Source organism: Boleophthalmus pectinirostris, unplaced genomic scaffold, assembly GCF_026225935.1.
Source record: "Boleophthalmus pectinirostris isolate CB_2022bp ecotype Guang Dong unplaced genomic scaffold, ASM2622593v1 HiC_scaffold_1, whole genome shotgun sequence".
Lineage (NCBI taxonomy): Eukaryota > Metazoa > Chordata > Actinopteri > Gobiiformes > Gobiidae > Boleophthalmus > Boleophthalmus pectinirostris.
In genome coordinates, this window is record NW_026570970.1 from 26,183,134 (window position 1) to 26,206,113 (window position 22,980).

The 22,980-nt window shown below is 40.0% G+C and overlaps 1 protein-coding gene across 1 annotated transcript in view; it reads left to right on the forward strand.

The window, feature by feature from the left end:
* Positions 1-22,980, forward strand: part of thsd7ba (thrombospondin, type I, domain containing 7Ba) — a 327,257-nt gene that overhangs the window by 178,035 nt on the left and 126,242 nt on the right. The window contains exon 5 of the mRNA XM_020920389.2: positions 19,056-19,902. Coding sequence (XP_020776048.2) covers positions 19,056-19,902 — 847 coding nt within the window. The remainder of the gene's footprint in view (positions 1-19,055; positions 19,903-22,980) is intronic.

Sequence of the window (22,980 nt, forward strand, 5' to 3'; positions counted from 1 at the left end):
TGAGAGTTTCTACACATTATCGTATTGAGTTTTATTCAAGCCACTTACCTTGTTAACTGAATAGAAAGTTTCAGGACTTCAGGTCAATACACTTCTGTATTATGTGTGGCTAATGTAATGTAGAGATTTTTTTTTTTATTATTTGGAAAGTTTACCAATAGTGTTTCTCACAGGTTTCTACAGAGATTATAGTGGCATAGAGAATTTTATTTATTTTATTTACTGATTTATTGAATCATGTAATTCAACATACCAGGGTAGCTGTGGGGTGTTAAAAGTCTTAAATTTCATGTTCCTAAATTAAGGCCTTAAAAAGTCTTAAATTATGTTGTCCAAGGCTTATTTTTTCACAAAGGTCTTAAATTTCATTAGCCTATTTTTTGTTTACTCAACTAGGCTGCAGTGCTATGTTAAATGGAGGGAGGAAAAATTACAACAACTTGAAATCAAGTAACGTGAATGATCGTCCAATTTGGAGTAGGCGCAATACTTTACTACTTTGGTTTCTGGCAACAATACTTTGGTTTTTGTACGAGCGACAATGAGTAAATAGTACATTGGAGGAAGACATTGGATGGATTATTGCTCTTAGGCTACGTTCAGACTGCAGGGCTTAATGCTCAATTCCGATTTTTTTGTGAAATCCGATGTTTTTGCGAGGTCGTTCACATTTCCAATTAAATGCGACTTGTATGTGAACTCCAGTGTGAACATTAAACGGCCCAAAAGTGTCCCGCATGCGCAATGGAGGACACGACTGACGTCAAGCGTGCTCTGTGTTTACGGAAGTTGTCCAAACATAGACGCGAGCATTGAATTGATTTAAAGTTCCTCTCGTACCAGAGCCAGAACATGTACTTACTTGTTGTAATGAGGAGATTGAGAAGGAGAAGGACGAGGTTTTTGACCGTGGTGTTTTGTGGAGCAGTGGCAGCGACCTCTGTTGAAAGGAACGTGTGGATGCGGAGACGTAGTCAAGAGTGGTGAGTGGCAATGTGCTTCGCTTCAGTGACACGGAGTTCATTAACAATTTTCGCCTACTTCAGCGCAGAATAGTGATATTTGTGGCTTGTTGATAACGTGTAAGTGGATGAATGCGCTTTGGCTGTTCAGACTGAAGTCGCATGTCAAAAGATCGGATATGTATCGGTTTCAGGACCACATATCCAACTGGCCTGAGTTGCATTTGAAAAAATCAGATCTGTGTCGTTCAGACTGTCATTAAAAGATCAGATACAGGTCAAATAGGGGCCAAAAAATTGGATTTGGGTCACTTCAGGCTGCAGTCTGAACGTAGCCTTAGATTCTAGATATAGGCGAGTTTCAGCTGATGTCATTGTTATTAAAAGCCCGCGTTGCATGCTGGGAAATATTTTGGTCGGAGGTAAGAAACACGATAGTGGTCAAACACAGTGCGTAACCTTGCGTATTTATCCCCGATAATGGTAAATTCCTGCTGCATTATCGGATGCATAAATAGAAGCACGGAAGAAGGAAAATGTCTTTTTCGTATTCTGAGTGAAAAGAACCGCTAACGGCGAATTAAATGGCTTTCAAACATTCGCAGAGCAAACGTAGAAGATCCTAGCAAACCGTGGACTCCAACAAGTTCAACAACGCATCGAGAGTCTTGTAGGCTTTCATCTTTTCTGCTGTGAATGGCCCAGGAGTTTCCACCAAGTAATTGCGGATATCGCTGAAGTGAATATTTAGCCAGGTAGTTGGCGATTCTGACCAGAAATTTGGTTTCGTCCACCTTTTGTAGGGTTGAAAAGGGTGATGTGGCATCCATCGATGCTTATGACCAATTTCTGGTCAAATCGTCTTCGGTCCTCTGCCGTTAAAGTGGATAAATAACCGGGATCAATACCCTTTACGTGCTTTCTCGCTCTGTCCGTCATGTTGAATTAGTGTTTCTTGCCGCCAATCAAAATAATTCCCAGCATGCAATTTGTCAACAATGAAACTCTCCTATAGTCCCGTAGTTGGTTGGTCATTATTAGAATTGGATCTGGTGTTTCTCGCCTGCATAATGGGTGCGATGTTGGTCTTAATTTTCATTTAAGTGGTCTTAAAATGTCTTAAAAAATCTTAAATTTGGGGTAGTCAAACCTGGGGATACCCTTTATATAATTAGAATTTGGGGGTAAACATTGAACTGTATGTGTGGTTACTCTGTTGTAGAAATGGCACACATTGGGAGATTTCATAGCTTTGTATTTTAATTGTGTTTGTCCATCATATGTGGATCTCTATAGTGTACAACCTAATGTCAAATGCCCAGCTCTGTCCTATATTAAATGCCAGTGGGGTCAACCTTTATAGTAAGGTGCTGTCATGTTTTAACTGTCTAGACAATATGAGGCCATTTTTCATACATCATGTTGACATATGTGAGCTTCCTATTCCAGCTTTTTGTCTTGATGTCAGGATTTCTTCAGTTTTGGTAAAAGGTTTTTCCCATAGCCACGTTCAAAGGTGTGAGGGCACAGAATATACTTGTTTGGCAATACTTTGATGCAACCGTCCGTCTGATCCAACAATATGGCTAGACTTCAAACAGCCTGCATTCATTGTGTGTGTTTTTTCTTGGCTCTCCTTTGCCTAATACATCAATGATATGACCTAATTAACTACCTGTACACAAAGGTCTTTTTTCGCTTTACATTTACCACAAGAAAGCTATATGGATTTAAACTCTGGCTGATTATGCGAGTAAATCATCTGGGGCCACTGTTGCTGACCATGTTTTTCATGACCTGTGATAACTGAGGTTGACTAGGGACAAATGTTCCAACCTGACATAACATAAGAACAGTGGAGTAGAATGTGGATAACCTTAATTCAGACTTAGTGGCTCTGATAAATATGACAGGAAGGTAAATGTTGTCCCTAAATTCTGGTGGAAGCAGACAAACATGGATAAGGATAAGTCTTTAATGTCTTGGTTTTTAAAAAGAGCATTTCAAAGAGCCAGGAGTACTAAATGTAGTATTTCACCTCTGGGGACCATCTTGCATTTCTCTCTTCACACGAGTAGGTGATGAAGCAACTTCAGAAGCACCCAATGTGTGACAACAACCTCTTCTTCTATCACCATTCACTCACTCAAACACCTTTCTCAAGCATTAGCAAGGTGTTTCGGAGTGTCTTGCCCAAGGACACTAAGGACCAAATGGTGATAGTTACAGTAAATCACTAGTTAAAGGTGGACTATGCAATGTTTCTAGTGGAGAGTCCATTCATCTGCTTGATTCTATGGAGATGTTATAGCTTTTTTTTTGAATGTTCCACCCTATGACATTAAATTTAACTTCAGCAGGCATCGCCACCAGACCATGTTCCAGGTCAGGTCAGTAGAAAAGTGAGTGCAATGCCACTGTGGAGCATTCCAGGTAATGCAATACCATCTTCACAAAGCTGTGTGTGCGGAGTGCGCTGGACAATATCTAAAAAAATTGTTTAAAGGAAGTGGTCATATTGCAGAAGAACCGAATGGTACAACCTATCCAATATGGTAATAGCACTCTGGTCTATTTATAACATGGTCTAACTCATCTCGTCCCCAAGTAGATTGCTTATCTTAACATTATATGTTTAATTAATGTAGCCTTTTGGATGAGAAGCAAAACATCATAATTTTGTCCATATTAAATTTTCTTGCTATTACCCAGGTAGTCATAATGTTCTGCTTATTTTTTACAACTCCCGAAATCAAATTATAAAATCTCTGCAAGATGTCTCCCCAATCCCTCATCACTGTAGCTTTTGCTCAGTTCCTGCCCCTTCCAGACCTCCTCTGAATGTGCCATTTTTCCCATTGGTAGGACGGCAGCTGCTCCAGATGTGTGGGAGCACTGCAGTGTGACTTGGAGAGTGGATCTATTAATCACCCCGCGCTCCCTGTGATCCTCGTTCCCCTTCCCTCAGCACTTCTCTGCTTTGGCTGCGTGCTCACTAACCAGAATAGCAGGTGCACTTGAGGACGCACCCCCCACGCTCCGTCTACCACCTCCATCACAGATTGTACAATTAAGTAAGGACTAGGTCTCAATTAGTTTGTGCCATTTGGGTCTTGATATAGCGGTAGAACTGCTGACTATAATTTAGGAATGTCATTTAGGGACCTAATTTTAGTGTTATGATTATTGTGAGAAGAAGCAAAATTTCCTTTGTCTTTCATTTACATTGCTTAATAGATCAGCAGTCCTCTAGTATGGGACCATCATTTTGACATTACACCTTCTAGTTAAAGATGCATTATGCTACTTTCCTGGTGTAGGGTTTACCACCTGCTTGTCTCCATGGAAATGTTATTGCTTTGCCTTGAATCTTCCTCAGTATGATATTAAACCACTAGTATTTTTATTATTACATTATTATTTTTTAATCAGGTGTTTTTATTGCCAGACTATAACTTGTAAAGCGCCACCTTATTGTCACCATAGAAACCAATAAATTGAATGACAAGCTGTGGAACATTCCAGGCAAAGCAATAACATGTGCACTATTTACATTGAGGTATATAGTTTATCTAAATCTATTTATAACCCTAGTTTTAGTTCAGGTGTTGCCCAATTTTGTCCTGATTTTTTTGTAGTTCAGTCAAGGTTAATATCTGTTTTTAAGTCTTGTTAACGTCCTTTTTTAATCCAGTGTAAGTACCTGTTTAAAGTCTTACAGGTCATTAATGAAAAGATTCTTAAACATTCTGCAAGCTGGTAGCGGTCATTAAACATTTCAAAGGCACTGCACTGTACTGCATTTAGCCCCAGGAAACCCCGTTAAACGGACAATAGCTGAAACAGGAATTAAACTCAGCCAATGTAGCATGACTGAACGTGTATATTCTTTCCACAAAACCTTAAGTTGGACTAATGATAGGGGCCAGAACAACAAAAACCTCCTCTGCTGTGTCTTCAGAAAACAGGCAGACGCAGTGAAGCGATAAAGCAAAAGTCTAAAAGCAGCATCTTCCTGGTACATTTCATTACATTTGCTAACACAAGCTAATCTTAACATTCCCCAGTACAAAATTAAAGTGTCAAGATTACTTGTGTTGATGGATAATTGTTGTTATTCAGGGCCCCAAATAATTATAAGAACTAGAACATCATAATGAGAATTTTAGAAGCAAAATGTTTTTTAACAGGACTAAACAAGGGTCAAGTGGGAAAAAGCAAAGATGTAACACATATTTGTTCTCCTTTTGAACTAATAAACAAGATCTACAGAAAACACAAAACACACTTGAACCTCAATCTTTTGTTGGAAAATATGATTATGAAAATATGAATTTCAATGGATGATCTGGACCTGAGACAATCTGACAATTTTCAGATATTGCTATATTGTGATTTAGAGCCTTTCTGTTTAATGTAATTGGCAAACCACAAAAGTGAAACCAAACAAACAAAAGACATAGACTTGCATGAATTTTGATCTTAGCTTTAAGAAAATCATGATTTCTTTTCCATACATCCCCCTTGTCTGAACCACTTTGCAAACAATGTTAAACCAGGGCTCAACATTAGTGTTACTATTTACTATTTACTACAGTGAATACAAACAACAACAGAAAAACAATCAATGAAATGATGACTCTTCATATGCCATGACATCTTCCCACTCCACATTTTGATCATCTCTGCACAGTAAATATCTAGTAGGTCTGTGCATTGAATACATTTTTTATTGAGATTGGGATTCAATTATTTCCTCATTCGTCATGCTTGGGTCGTTTTAATGAAGAGGTCTACAGCCTGTCTTCTATCTGTAAAAATATGTGGCTTGGAGCAGAATTCAGACTTTAGAATTTCAGAATTCTACTTTAGAATTTTTCGTTTAGAGGCACTGATAAAATGTCTTATGTTCAACAAATAAGCATCAACAGTTATTGATTATTGTGATAATTTATTTGTGTCATATCACCCAACCCTCGCATATTGCATCTCTAAAAGACTGAAGGTAAAGTTCCACACAGTGCATGTTTTGGTATGTCGAGGTGTAGGGCCATGTAGATGGTGATGCTGACAGATGGACACAGTGATTATTCAGAGCTCCAGCAGATGAACTCGAGCTTGTGTTCTCTGGCTTTCTCCACAGACCAATCACTCCCAATCACCCCTCCATAAATCAAATCCACAGCAGTGACAAACCCAGCACGGCCCCAGAGCCAAAGGTCGGCCGTGCTGATGAAACACTGTTTATCATGAGAGAGTGCACACGGACACCAGGCCACACCAGCCAGGCCATGTTCATTTGACACTCTAAGTCTTCATACTTAACCAGGTTCATGTTGTGGTATTGTCTTGGTGAGTTTGTATATATTTGCAAATAGAAGACACCATTATGTCAAACCTTTGCAACTCACTTGATTTTTGAATTTATCTTTTATAAGTGCACTTTTCTGGTTTAGGATCTGCCACCCACCTGTCTCCTTGGAGATTAGTTTGTCTATTACACAGTATTGCATATAACTTCCCATTTTCACAGAGACAATCATTTGGCACCATTAAACTGTCAAATCGGTGGAGAGGTGATTCTACTCAGTGTGAGGGCATGTTTTTCTAGAGTTTTTTGAGTAGTAAAAATTACCTGTTATTGAGAAAAAGATGAACGCCATCTGTGGAGCAGCCCAGACAAAGCAATAATGGGAGAGCAATTGGCAGACCTCTCCACCAGAAAACTTACATAGTGCTATTTTAAAATATTTTCAAGAACATAGACTCCTATGCCAGTGGTTGGCTGCTCTTGATGCAACTTGTATGACACACTGAGCATTTTTTGAAACTTTGGAATTGAAACTTTGGGATTTTGACTAACTAAAGATGGCTGTCCATTGTATGATTTTGTCCATGTGCAAAGAAATATTTATAATCGTAAAGAAAATCTTGATTCATAGCTAAGATTGTGGGTCGTAGGTCTCAGATTGAGACAAGGACAAAGATTACATTTACGCATTTTTCTCGTGTCCAAAAGTGGCCGCCTACTGGTCTGATGTGTTTAATACAATTTTGCAGATTGTTAAAATGACATTATTGCTGGAACCCTTGTTAATTATCCTTGGTACATCAGAAGTATTTAATAATTTGACATCAACCCAAAAGCAGTTCATTTCTTATTGTCTTATTAATGCTAAGAAATTACTCTTAATGTCACAGAAGGGGACGTCAGTACCAAGCTGTAAAATGTGCCTACGAGATCTCTTGTTAACATTGTACATCGAGAGAGAATACGATATTTGTTAAAGGATAAACTAATATCATTTAAGAAAGTGTGGCAACCTCTTATTGATTTTTTAGAATCTGTAACTATGTGAATAACATCTCCAAATTCACAGATATATGTACTTCCACAGGCTGTTACTATGTTTGTTCTCATTTTGTGACTTTTTTTTTTATTTTAACTTTTATATACCAAAAAGTATTGAGCGCTGTTGATCCTGTACAATTTGGATTGTGTTTTTGGCTCAATAAAATATTATGACTAAATATTACATTTACAACCATCATACCGCCAAAGACGAGCTGCGACTGATCAAGCTTGTTTGATATTTTGGAATCATAATTGCAGAATAAGCCCTCCTCTTAAGAAGTGAAGTATGTGCAGTTCAGTGAATGTTTGTTTTTCCTGTATCCATGGAGACCACGAAAGAAGCTAACTATGTACCTCTAAGGCTGTGTTCAGACTGCAGCCTGAAGTGACCCAAATTCGATTTTTTGGGCCCCTGTGTGAACTGTATCTGATCTTTTAATGACAGTCTGAACGACACAGATCCGATTTTTTCAAATGCAACCCAGGCCACTTGGATATGTGCTCCTGAAACTGATACATGTCCAATCTTTTGACATGCGACTTCAGTGTGAACGGCCAAAGCGCATCCATCCAAGCTACACGTTCTCAACAAGCCACAAACGTCACTATTCTGCGCTGAAGTAGGCAAAAATTGTTAATGAACTCTGCGTCACTGAAGCGAAGCACATCGCCACTCACCACTCGTGGCTACGTCTCCACATCCACACGTTCCTATAAACAGACGTTGCTGCCGCTCCCACTGCGGCTACCCCACAAAACACCACGGCCAAAAACCTCGTCCTTCTCCTTCTCAATCTCCTCTTTAAAACAAGTAAGTTGTTCATGTTCTGGCTCCGGTACGAGAGGAACTTTAAAATCGCCAGGTGCTCAATGCTCGCGTCCATGTTTGGACAACTTCCGTAAACACAGAGCACGCTCGCTGCGGTTGATGTCATCGTGTCCTCCAGTTCGCAATGCGGGACACTTTCGGGCCGTTTAACTTTCACACAGGGGGTCACATACAAGTCGCATTTAATTGGAAAGTGTGAACGACCTCGCAAAAACATCGGATTTCACAAAAAAATCTGAATTGAGTGTTAAGCCCTGTTGTCTGAACGTAGCCTAAGATGCTACAGACTTTTGTGGTGTGTGTGTGTGGTGGCAAATGTGACTTCCAGAGGAGATATCAACTGAAACGCGGAGACAACTAAGATGGTGCCGTGACTGACATTTGTGGAGGCCTCTACTGACTTTTAGATTTTTTTGAGTGCAATGCTTTGATTCTTTACTATGTCCTCGGCCAAATTTGATCTACAAGACTACTGCTACTAAAGCACGACAACTTCCTGCCACCAGCACTTAAGGCTGTTAAATCAGACGCGCTGATTGGACTCTCTCTAGTGTTCCACTGAATTGTGGTGGCAGTATGAAACATGATTTCGTTTTTATGTAACATAAAAATGACAAATAAACTAAACTAACTAACACAGTATATTGTATTATTTGTTTGTTTGTTTCATAGATTGCCATTCATGTTACATTACTAGCTACGTGACAACTGAATCAATCTTTCTTGTAGTTATATGGTCCTACAGCATAATCCATGAAGCTCACATTTAAGAATGTGAATAAATGTGTTTAATGTTTCATGGGCCACGTTAAAATCATGTTCACTTCTAATATACCAGCGATCATGCTATTGTGAAATCTATAATGTTGATAGCTTGTAAAAATGATTATTCCTGACATCCATACTTGACTGAGAAAACCCCCGCAGTGCTATAAATACCAGACTGCTGAGGGCATTGTGCTTTGACACGCTTTGTTGCATCTGTGTTACAAATATATGAACAGATTTGAGAAATAAGTCACCTTTTATCATTTGGAACGATGACAATAACATCAAAGTGCTTTGTAGGTCTCTGAAGGTGTAAACAAAGAAGCTTTCAAATACAATTCAGCTCAATGTGCAGTTATTAAATTGTGAATCTTCCCAAAGATCCATGCCAACGATAATAGTCAATGAGCACCATGCGTTTGACATGTCCTTGAAGTGTTGATGGCAAAATCGCAGTCACAGAATTACAATGAACCAAGAGATGATTTCAAACATCACCACGTGCTATAGCGCAGCTATTAGAGCATGCTAAAGACATTTTTGAGATCGTTTCCATTTCTTGTAAGATATAATAGGAAGAATATGGTCAAAGTACATTAAAGGTGCACTATATGTAAATTTTTGGATGAAGAGTCTGATAGAATGTTACTGCCATGCCCGAAATGTTCCACAGCATGGCATTAAACCTCTTTATCTCCACAGAAACAAGCAGATGATGCCAGTCCAAGTTACAGGTCTGATCTGTAGAGAAGCATCCTCACTCACAGTAGAAATGCCTATTTTTCCTGTTTTTTAAGAGTGAAACATAATAATAAATCTAAAATGGAGTGTAATGCAGTAATGTAGAGGCAAAGCATTAACATTTCCAAAGAGATAAGCAAAAAAGTGACAAAGTGCACCTTTAAATGCAATTAACAACAAGTATGGAATTTATAACAATAGTAACATGCAGTTTAATCTACCCATGGGCACATGTAGTCTACCATATAATATTTTTTGATTTGACTGTGCAATATGCATTACCTCATTATCTTTTGTCTTCCAAATCAAAGTTTAATTTTTGACAGATGAAAAAAAGCATGTACATATGTACTGACTCCAAGTATACTATGTACCATGGATGGGGGCACATGCTCTTCTTGAATAACAAGCAGCTCTCACCTGGCAGCATGGAACACATTATAAATAACAATATGGTTGGTGTGCATTGTTCCAGAGACGGAAAAACCATAATTCATATTACATTGCACCTGAAAATGTGCAACTTTTGGCACTGGAGTTCAGGCAGGTGTGGTGTTTTCATACTTATACACTGAAATCTATTGACTTCTGTGACCTTTGACCACAAATTATTTTACCCTTGTTTAGTTTATTTGTTTGTTTTCACCTTTTCAACACATGTCGTATCATATTTTCTGTTGTATATATGCCTCTAATAAATATAATAGAGAGAAAAATGCAAGTATACAACTTGAATAAACCTCATAGAAAAAATATACATTTTCCCCACAGAAAATCTGATATTGTTTTGGAGTTTGATTTGGTAGCTGGGTAAATATTAAGGGTCATATTTTACTGGAGGTTTTCTGAATTTTTTGTGTGTCAGGAAATACTGGTAAATTGTATTTTCACCTGTCTGAATCCAGTAATTGTACTGTGCCTTTGTAGGATAGGGGCACACTCTAGCCATAATAGCTCTAGTGAAAAGGGTTAATTTGTTGTTCATTTTAACATGTAGACCTACTTTTACATTTAGTTGCTTCATGGTTGAATGACTAAATTAGTAATTAATCAAATCTGAATCAAGATTGAGATTCAGTCATGTGTAATCATCATGATACCTTTTTTATTGAGCCAATACTCTGTCAACAAAAGCATTAAGTTAGAAGCAGAGTTCAGACTTGACAGGTATAAATTGGGTTTGTACTGATTAAGTCTGTTTATGTTTATGAAATCAATAGTGAAAGACATTGTTATTTTGTATTTGAAAAGAAAAAATAGAATTCAATTAAATCGAATTTAATCAAATATGGCTCTATGTGGTTTAATATCATAAATATTTAACATGTGTTGTTACTAAACTCAATGAAGCTATAAAGTAAAACTGCTCTACTACCTCCTGCTTCTGAAGAGTGCGGACGCTATCCTTGCTTGCTCCTGCTGTTTTTGCTTTTTAATCAGTTTACCTCCTCCAACAACGGATAATGTGCCTATTTTTGATAATGTGTCTATTTTTGATTTCCTTTTAAGCAAATTAATACTTTTAAACATTTTTACATTTTTTAACAAATCATCTGATGAGCCAGCAACATGTCGGGGAGAAGAAACCAAGGGAATTCTATCTGTGAGCGCTGTCGGAACTATCAACAAGAAATTTATGAGCTACAAGCACGGCTATTTGCTTTAGAAACTGAAAAAGGACTTCATCAGACGCTACCAGTGACTTCCAGTGGTGAGCAACCTACAGTTATTTCCAGAGAAGAGGGTGAAAATTCTTTCAACTTAAACCTGAGTGATACTGTGTCTTTTCCAAAACTTGGTACAGACCAAAATGCTAAGCCAGCGCAGCGAGTGGGAAAAGACAATGCTAATATCGTTATATCACCCACAATAAAGCTAACAAACAGATTTTCACCACTGTCACAGACTGATGTTAACGTACAAACGGATAATGTACTGTCATCACAAAATAAGAACAATAAAGTTGGCAAAAGAGTGCAGGCATACCGGGAATCTGTGCCAAACGTCAAGGTCAGAGATACGTTGCTGCTAGGAGACGGGGCTATCAGTGGTGTGAGTCACAGAAGAATCCTAACATGCTGCTACCCGACCTACACTGTTTCTGAGATAATAAAACTCCTGCCAAAAGTTTTGTCAACACACCAAGGGGTTAAACAGCTGATTGTGCATGTGGGTGCAGTGGACATCAGAATGGAACAGAGTGAAGTCTTGAAAAGGGATTTCACTAAATTATTCGAGGAGCTTAATAAAGTGGAGGTTAAGACATTTATCAGTGGACCTCTTCCCAACATAGACCTAAGGAACAGGAACAAATTTACTCGACTGTTTCAGCTGAACACGTGGCTGCTGAACGTGTGTGCGGCCAGAGGATTGCACTACATTGAGAACTTTGATCTTTTTTGGAAACGGAAGGACCTGTTTGAGGGAAATGGCCCACACCTAAGCAGAGGTGGAGTGAGAGTGTTGACGGAAAACCTCCTCCACGCTTCTGAGGCACCGGCCTGGACAGGGTCCTGTGCATCCAGTGAGAGAAAAGAGAAATGGGAGAAGCATCCCTACTGCACCAAACAGAGAACCAGCCAACGAGTCAGCACCATTGACAGCACCACCACTGCCACAACCACAACCACTTCCTCCTCCCCCAGACAACAACTCAGCAGCATCATCACCTCCCCCTCCCCCAGAGAACAAGTCAGCAGAACCACCTCCCCCTCCCCCAGAGAACAAGTCAGCAGAACCACCTCCCTCTTCCCCAGAGACAGAACCACCTCCCCCTCCCCCAGAGAACAAGTCAGCATCACCACCTTCCCTCCCCCAGAGAATAAGTCAGCAGCACCACCTCCCCCAGAGAATGAGTCAGCAACACCACCACCACCTCCCCCAGTGCCACCAGCACACCCATCACCTCCGCTGCCCACAGACCAGCCTGGAGTCCCCATTGCTACATCTACTCCATCAACGGACTCTTCACTGTCTCCTTCTCCTCCCCACCTTCACCCATGGCACTGCCCAACCATCTAGAAAGCCTCATCAGATCGGGAATCAAGATGGTTCCTCTCACACCTAACATAGCACGGTCAAGGGTTCTGACATCAACTATGTTGAACTCTCCCCCATACAAAACTGTGCCTGTTTCACCACCAGAGACTCTCTCAGCTCTCCCCTCACCCAAACCTCCCCCTACTCCACCTCCTCGGTCCTTACCAGGCCCCTCACCCAAACCTCCCTGTATTCCACCTCCTCGGCCACCTCCTCGGCCCTCACCTGGTCCCTCACCTGGTCACTCACCCAAACTCTCCCCTGCTCGCCCTCCCCCGCCTTTCCCCAGAGCTGTTATCACCAAGAGCTAGGACGCACAGGGCCTCTGCTGTCCCAGGACATACAGTCATGATAAAGGTAATATCAGGCTGGGGCCCTGCGATGGAGCTATATCTCCAGTTACAACACGTAGACGGATTAAAAGAAGGACAGTTAGACTGTCTAATCAGAGAAATTTAGTTCACATTCCCTGTAAGAAGATAACACCCAGTCCTACTGAAACTAATCAGAAACTTGCTGTGCTCAATGTCAGATCTTTATGTAACAAATCATTTCTAATTCATGATTTTATTTCTTCTTTTAATCTTGACTTTATGTTTTTAACTGAAACATGGCTTGACAAAAACACAGGTCATGCAGTGCTAGTGGAATCAACCCCTCCCAACTTCAAATTTGAATCTGAAACACGAGCAAATAAAAAGGGTGGAGGAGTGTGTGCATTTTTTAGAGATCATTTGGTTACACACAGGTTGTCATTTGGGGTGTTTTCATCATTTGAGTATGTTTCCTTCAAAATGGAGCTAAAACAATCACCGTCCATACTCTACATCGTCATATACAAACCTCCTCAGCACTGTCAAAGTTTTATTGATGATTTTACTGAGATGCTTTCAGTTGTTTGCACAGACTTTGATGGTTTAGTCATTACAGGTGATTTTAATGTACATGTGGATAATGTGTGTGACAAAAATGCCAAAGAGCTTAGTGTTGTCCTTGAAACTTTTGGTCTGACTCAGCATGTCAGTGAGCCCACTCACAACAGAGGGCACACTCTGGACCTGCTCATTACAAAGGGTGTAAATATTTCAAATGTCAAGTGTGGTTGATGTTGCTCTGTCTGATCATTTCTGTGTCTTCTTTGACCTGTCTGTTATTCCCAAACCACCGGCTGCTCCTACAGTTGTTCGAAGAAGACACATAAATGATAACACAGGTGCACTGTTCATGGAAATGATAAATTTTGAAATTGCCTCATGTTCTAATGTTGATGATGTGTTGAACTCTGTGACTTTGAGTGTTTTGAATGTTCTGGATGCCATTGCCCCGATAAAGGTTAAAATGGTTAAAGATAGGCAAAAAGCTCCGTGGAGGAATGATGACTCAGTCAGAGCACAGAAAAGGGAGTGCCGGAAGGCTGAGCGGAAATGGCGCAAGTCAAACCTCCAGGTTCATTATGAGATTTACAGAGGAACAATGCATATGTACAACTACACTTTGAGTAAAACAAGAGAGAAGTATTTTTCGGACATTATTGGTAATTGCAGTAACAACTCTCGTGTCCTGTTTGCAACAATGAACAGATTAACAAACCCTCCAGCTCCACTGCCACTAGAACTGATTTCCACATCTAAATGTAATGAGTTTGCAGTTTTCTTTAATGACAAAGTTCAGGGTATCAAAAATGCCATCAATTCCACAACACAAATAACAAGCATGCAGCCACAGAGACACTTAGAGCTGAATCACTTTGCACCTGTAACTGACAAAACTGTTTTAGAGATCGTTACCAGTCTGAGTTCATCTACTTGCTGCCTGGACATGTTACCCACTAGATTTCTAAAGTCCGTCCTCAACAGTTTACTTTCACCACTCACTCACATAGTTAACATGTCACTTCAATCTGGAACATTCCCAAATGCATTGAAAACTGCGGTCATTAAGCCTCTCCTAAAGAAGAGCAGTCTTGATGCCACAGTACTGAACAATTTCCGACCCATCTCAAATCTGCCGTTTTTTGGCAAAGTCCTTGAAAAAGCTGTTTACCAACAGCTTACGAACTTTCTCCAAATGAACAACTCCTTTGATGTTTTCCAGTCAGGTTTTAGAGCCCACCACAGCACTGAGACTGCTCTTATCAAGGTGACAAATGACATCCGCCTGAACACTGATGCAGGCAAAGTCTCAGTCTTGATCCTGTTAGATCTGAGTGCTGCTTTTGACACTGTCGATCATGGGATCCTCTTACAGAGACTAGAGGACTGGGTGGGCATCTCTGGTACTGTACTAAACTGGTTCAAGTCCTATCTAGAAGACAGGAAGTATTTTGTTGAAATTGGAAACTGTGTCTCAGATCACATGGCCCTGACCTGTGGGGTGCCTCAGGGGTCAATCCTGGGCCCCCTGTTGTTCAATCTCTACATGCTGCCATTAGGCCAGTTAATAAGCAGCAATAACGTGTCGTACCACAATTATGCAGATGACACTCAGATCTACGTCTCTCTGGCAGCAGGAGACTATGGACCAGTGGAGTCACTTGGTCATTGCATCCAACAGATCAGTGTGTGGATGCAAAACAACTTTCTCCAGCTAAACTCTGACAAGACTGAAGTCATAGTGTTTGGTCCACAGAAACAAAGGGACAGTGTCAGCAGTCACCTCCAGTCTCTCTCTCTAAAACCTTCAAATCAGGCAAGAAATCTAGGGGTAATAATGGACTCAGACTTGAACTTTAACAGCCACATCAAATCAATAACATCTGCAGCCTTTTACCATCTAAAAAACATAGCAAAAATCAAAGGTTTACTGTCTAAATCAGACTTGGAGAAACTTATCCATGCGTTTGTCTCCAGTAGATTAGACTACTGTAATGGTCTGCTCACTGGTCTCTCCAAACGAGCTGTGAGACAGCTGCAGAACATCCAGAACGCTGCAGCTCGGGTCCTTACTCGAACTAGGAAGTACGAGCACATAAGTCCTGTGCTCAGGTCTCTGCACTGGCTTCCTGTGCCTCAGAGAATAGAGTTTAAAGCAGCTCTGCTTGTGTACAAGTCTCTCCATGGCCGAGCACCAAAGTACATCTGTGACATGTTAGTGTCATATGAACCATCTCGCACTCTGAGGACCTCAGGGACCGGCCTCCTGCTGGTGCCCAGAGTCACGACTAAACAAGGGGAGTCAGCGTTTCAGGTTCATGCAGCTAAAACCTGGAACAGTCTTCCTGAACATGTGAGACAGGCCTCTTCTGTGATGCTGTTTAAATCCAGGCTCAAAACATTTCTGTTTAACTGTGCATATAACTGAAAGGTTTTCAATCCGCACTCCTCTCTCCAATTTATGTCTCTCTTTTTTTTAAATTTAAATCTTCATGATTATTTATGTTTTGATTTGTTTTTATTATGATTTTAATGTATTTCTTATTCTGTAAAGCACTTTGAATTACTTTGTGTACGAATTGTGCTATACAAATAAACTTGCCTTGCCTTGCCTTAAACATTGTATTGTAGAATTGTTAGGAATGCATTGCAGAATTTCATGGGAATAATCATGACCAATTTCAACGCTGATTAACTCCTAGTAAATTGTTCAATCATTTTTCAACCATTACATTTTGTGTTATGATAAATCCCATTACCACCTCATTCATCTGGCCATTTGCACAATAATTCTACGTGTAAATTTGCCTCAGTAATCTGTCTCTATTCTCTATAGGAGCACCTGCATTACAATGAGCACATATGACAAAATTATCACGCAAACATAATGATACAAGTTACACAGGAAGTCCCAATTAACACTGCACAGTCAAGATGGGTAAACGCAATGATGTGGTTCAATGAGCTGTGAAGGTACTCAATCAGCCCTTTATCCCCTTCAGCTCAAAGCACCAATGCCATGTCTGACCAGAACACGAAGAGTTAACAATACATGGAGAAAAAATCAAATATGTAACAGTTTCAGTGAGTTGTCATTGGAAAGCAATTTAGAAAGCAGCAGGATCTCATTATTACATCAATTTAATTCCAATTAGAAGAAATGAATGGAATTATCCTTTTCATAGCATGTGGCAAAATAACTGGATGAGGAATGGACGTGACCAAGGAAGGCAATCACTCCGTATCAGCAAATTGATTTCACTAAGGCTTTTCCCCTTTATTATACTTTGTGTCAACTTTTTGTGAGGTCAAAAGGTAAATTAATTGCTCTAGTATCAGTTCATTGGTAGGGTTAAATAATTCACATATTAATTTAGGCTTTCATAAAATGGCAATATAATTAGCCTCTTTTCATTTAATTCAGCTGTACAATATGCAGATAACACTCAAGCATGAATAACTTTTTAATGATATGAGATTTATGATTAGATGTGATGGAGGAAATTTAGTATTTAAAGGTGTAGCATGTAACTTTTTCTGGTTTAGGTTTTGCCTCGTGAGATGTTATTGCTTTGCTGGCATGTTCCACAATACAGTTGCATGTTTTTCCAAGGCATTTTTAAGTAATAAAAACACAAATTACATAAACTAAATTAGGTTTAATGTAAATCTATGGCAAAGCAATAACAATCCGTGTATCATTCAGATAACGGACGTTTTCTGTTTCCATGACTTAAACTGCAATGCCGGACTTTTGCGCCGCATATGGACTGAACCAGGACTAAACCAGGACTAAACCAGGTCTAAACCAGAACTGGACCAAGTCTAATCCAGGACTAGATCAGGACTAAACCGGTCTCAGTCCCGATTTGGTCCCAGTCTCTACGCAGGCGCAGCTCCGGACCTGTCCCGACACTCAGTCCTGGTTTAGTCCTGTTTGAGTCCTGGTTTAGTCCTGATTGAGTCCTGTTTTAGTCCTGTTTTTGTCCTGGTTCAGTCCTGGTTCAGTCCTGGTTCAGTCCGTATGCATTGCAAAAGTTCGGCATTGCAGTTTAAGTCACGTCACGGAAATAGGAAATGGCAGTTATCCGAACACAAAATCTGAAAAAAAAAAAACAAACCTAAAAAATAAATCTTTATCAGTTTTTTCATTTTGTATTTGAAGACAAATAATGAAGAAAATTTTTTTTTTTTTTTGGGGGGGTTTTATTTTGAAAAACAAATGAACAAATGATGGACAGATTCAATAACATATCCATGGAGACAAAAAGATAGCTAACCCTAAACATAAGCAGTTACACAGTTCACCCTTAATATAGAATTTGTACACACGTTAAGATAAAGTACATCTCGCCCTGTACAATGAATATTATGTGGGACCTTATAAGTTTCAGCATGACCACTTTCAGTTATGGCTGCTCACATGGAAACTTCGCCCATCTGTCCAGTGACATAAAACTGTGGAGCTGTGAAAGACAGCTGTGATAAGGCTGTCTGCTTAGGTGTGGCAAATCCTGATGGGCAAATGATGAATGTTTTGTCCAATGTTGATGTGAAAGCTAATTTTAACCATAACATTAGACAGACCTGTACCGAATGCACAGTTTTGTTCATTTTTGTCATGCATTGTAAGAAGTTTTAGGGCATAGTGTCTCTTTTGTTGTTCAGAGGACTTATTTTAGGAATATTTCTGTCTTTCTTTTGAAAATGGAAATTATTCTTAACCTTTGTAACATCAAAGCACTGCCATTAAGTTTCAGTCTGAGAATAAACCACAGTCACATTTGGTACCACTACTTTTGATGTACAGAATAAACTACTTTCCTACTCGGCTTGTGGAGCAGGGTGTACTTAGATCATGCATCAAAAATAAATGGACTATATTCCTGCCTTGTTGTTGAAAGCTTGTGAAAATGCATTGCCAGTGTGAAGCAGAAATTTCTTTGAGATTTTACTAAATTTATGTCAGTTTAACTCTGTGATCAGGAGTTTCAGACCTAATGAAATATTTAAAATGGAGCATTAGCTTCTGTCTGGTCTTGATTGTGCTCAGACAAAGTCATGACGATAAGATCTTAAGAATAAAACGCGAATGAATAAAAATGCGCAAAAAGTGAAGCTATAGCAAACTTGTGTTGCATACCAATCATCTATATTATGATCTGATTTTTGAGAATGTAGATAGTAATCAAATGCCCAAAATATTTTTCCTCTAAACATCTTGACATTTCTATAGATTTTAGTGATAGGGGAGGGAGGAGAAACTGAGAAACTAACCCTGCATTTTTGTCAAACCGTCGTCTGCCCACGGTTTGATTACTCCCTGTTCCTTTGTTCCCTTCTTCCTCAGTTCATGAATAACGCAATCATGGAGGTTAAGTGAATGGCCCTAAATGTGCTTGATTGCTTGCTGCCAGATAGCTGCAATTTAAATCATCCTTTTTTGCAGAGTTTCTAATACAAGTGTGATTTTCTTGTTTGTTTTGCAGGCCAGTGGGGTCAGTGCGTTGGAGATGAGTGTGGTTCGGGAGGTTTTCAGACCAGGTCGATATGGTGTGTACATGTAGAGGGCTGGACCACGCACCACTCCCACTGTCCTCCAGGGGGCAGACTTGAGACACGGCGGCCATGTTTTAAGGTCTGTGGATGGCATCAAGACCTTTTTGAATGGGACGTATCCGAGTGGGGGTCTTGTGTCCTCGTACCCTTCTTTTCTAATGAGCTCAAAATAAGGACAGAGTGCGTCACAGCGCAACACGGCATCCAACGCCGAAAAGTTCATTGTGTCCGGACCACCAATCGGACCGCAGTCTCACTCAGGATATGTGAGTTTTTTTCCCAGAAGCCCGCAGTGGAGCAGGCTTGCCTCATCCCCTGTCCCCAGGACTGTATAGTGTCAGATTTCACCTCCTGGTCTAGCTGTAGTCGAACCTGTGGGGCGGGGCTTCAGTATCGGACTCGACATGTCCTGGCCACGCCCATGTACGGAGGGGCGCACTGTCCCAACCTCACGGAGACCAGGACTTGTACCCACCCCGTTGACTGTCCTGCTGGGGAGGAGGAGCACCAGTACGGCCTTAAAGTAGGGGCGTGGAGTGAGTGCAGACTACCACACGATAAAGACTCAATTTTGAGCGGTAGGACAACAGTGGACTTCAGCAGCTTTCAGGAAAACAACACAGTGTTACAGCACCCTCAAGCCAATCAAAAAAGCACCCATCTGCACCCATCCCAGCACCCTCAGAGCCGCTACCCTATGTCCTGGGAGCTGGAGGTGGGATACCAAACCAGACAAGTCCGCTGTACTCGGAGTGATGGCAAAAACGTCATGTTGAGGTAGGCCACTCACGCACACGTCACTCACAAGGACTTCTTACACAGGGACAACCTGAATAAAAAGTAGCATTTCCAGACGTTCAGTATAAAGATGATAATGAAAAATGGCGAGGCTCTGACGAAGGAAATGATTTGTAGCTCAGATAAGTGAGTTTATCTTAATCTCTTTTTCTGCTGATGGAGCTTTTGGGCTGGGAAACTGCTTTGTTGCTGACAGTCAGAAAGTGAACTTAAAATCCTTGTTGTTTTTAGTTTTCTTTACTTTCTTACTTACTTTAGGGGCTTAGGCTAGGGATCCCAAGGTCACCCACAAGTTGGTGTTGACCCTCATCTTAGTTAGTCTAGTAAATTCTGTTGGCAACTCTTTGTATTGCAATGCCTGCACAACCTGTAGTGAATATCAATTGAAAGTTGACACACTTAACTTTGAATAGAACTTTCGTGTGGGTGATTTGTCTTGCTCAAGAGCACAAAGTTGAGTATTGATACTTTGCTGCGACATAATGCTGGGGGTGTTCTACATTTATGTCTGTGCATGACCATGGTGACACAATGTACACATTAGCAAATGCATCCAAATTTTTTTAAGAAGTGACAAACTGAAAAACTGTTGGTTAATTCTAGTGAGCTTGGAACTTCAGTGTTATTTGAGAGGGACACCACAAATCAGCTCACTTGTTGAAGCTCCAGCTAAACCAGCTCTGGTCAGATTGTGTGAAAATAAAGATCAGACTAAAGGGACAGTCTGGAATTTTGGCCATAGGACGTCATTTCCTAGTGAGCCAGAGTGTTGGAGACGTGTGGAGACACTTTTTAAAATATTCCATCCAGTCCTTGTATTTGTAGAGGTCACTGGTGCTAGGCTAGTGCATGTCCATAGTTAGCCTGTTGCTAAAATCAGTCTTACCCACTTCACAAAGCACCCAAATCTATTATTACAAAAGACTGTCGATGTGAATGTCTGTGTTGATAGAATAATGTTTGAAATAAAACTAACCTTGCATTGCATGAATTGTCGCATGTTGCGGGACTATTTTCTCAGCAGCAGCAGAATTTTACTTTGCCAGTAAGATAGGTGCTAGGTGATATCAGTCTGCCGCTACCAAGCTTTCTATCAGAAAGTACAACTCGTTGCTGCTCAGACATAAATCCTTCAAATGCAAGGTTGGTTTTACTTTTAAAATTATTCTATTGACACAGACATTCACATCGACAGTGTGACGTTATTATAGATTTGCCTCGGGTGCTTTGTGGAGTGGGTAAGACTGTTTTAGTGGTAGGCTAACTATGATCATTGACATGTACTAGCCTAGCACCAGTGACCTCTGCAAATACAAGGACTGGATGGAATATTTTAAAAAGTGTCTAACAAGCCTCAGATAGAGCAGTGCCCACAGTTAACACACCCCTTGGAAATGTTCACATCAGCTGCAAAGAATCAATATGCAACCAACAAAACTCTAGTTCATGGTTGACACTCATTGCACTGCATCAATGCCATTTTAAAACCTATGCACGCCAAAATCTCCGCACTAAATGATGGTAACATAGTACAAAAGACAAGAAAGGAGCTTGATCCTTCAACCAGAAATGACTGCTTTTATTGGTCCCTTACTCCAAAATACAGATAAGTGTTAAATAAATCACCCCTTTTCTCCATTGTGGGGTTCTTGACTCCATTTCAACTGGTACAAGAGCAGTTGGAATGTGCAGTCGCATAATGAGTTTTATTTCACTGATGGTACTTATTTATTCAATCATTTGTAGATTATGTGGAATCCGCTGTTATTCCTCTGTATTAGCCTGGCACTGAGGCACGGCAAAGCTAAATGTCAAGTGCTCCCCTCCACTCTCTGCACTAACCTGGTTTTTGGATGATTTTGACACAGAAAGCTGCACACACGAGCACACAATCATCCTCTTAATGATAAAGGACAATATTAGGTACCTTTCCATGCCAAATCAACTCTTCAATGTCATCCATTCTGACTAAAACACCACTTATGAAGGCTACTGAACATGCCAGTGAAGTCAAGAGGCTATAATTGGCCAGGGTTGAATAGATTTTAGGACACTTTCACATTTTTAAACCATTTCAATTTTGTTTTTTGTTTGGCAGGTCCCAATGATCATAATTAAATGCTAATTTAATCTGAAACAAAATTGACTCCTGTGAGCTTTTGGTAGGAATCTCATTACCTCCTCAAAAACATACCAGGAGTTGTGTTTTGTTTCATTCGCACATGTTTGAGTAATCCTGCATGCATGGGCTGACATCTCCAAAGCTCAAAATACTCTGTCCCACCTTGTGATGTCAAGCGGCAGTTGTAAGTTTAATAGCTTTTTTTTTTTTTTAGACCCAATTGAACTGATTTACTCATTTACAATACATTAGATTAACCATACATTTTAAAAATTTACCATTTGACCAGTTGAGATTTTCAATATCTACTGGGGGAAAAGTGATGAATTTTCTACAAGGCTAATAGCTGTAACTTCAAGTTTCATTCCAAGGCAAATTATTCAAATAATTCTAGTGAATAATGTGCAAGTGAAGGTATAGGGAATCACAGGGGAGTGTTTCTTGTATTATAACTTAATGACATCACAAGGTGGGGCAGAGTGTTTTTAATTTTGGAAAAGGAACAAAGCATAAACATGTAGGATTTGTGGGTTAAACGTAAGTGAATGAAACAAAACTCCAGGTATGTTTTTGATGCATAGATAAAAAAAAAAAATACTGTAGGCCTTTTAAAGCAACATCTGAAGAAGCTGTTGTAAAGGTGTGTTAATGCCCAACAAATAATGCATGTGGATATGAATTAATGAATTAATACTTTGTGAGAGCTAGGGGTGAGTTACACAGATTTAAATATCTTTTTCCTTCTTCTACGGTGTGAAAATCAAGTATGCCATCTTTAATATTTGTTGTGTATTATTTTCAGATTGAGCCTTGTGGGATTACCACCAAAAATAAGCAGTGTAGACATAAAATGTCCCATTTATGTCATAAAACGTCAGTATTGGATTCTAACAGATCTTCAATGCATGGACAATTCAAAGCACTCTCAGTGTTTC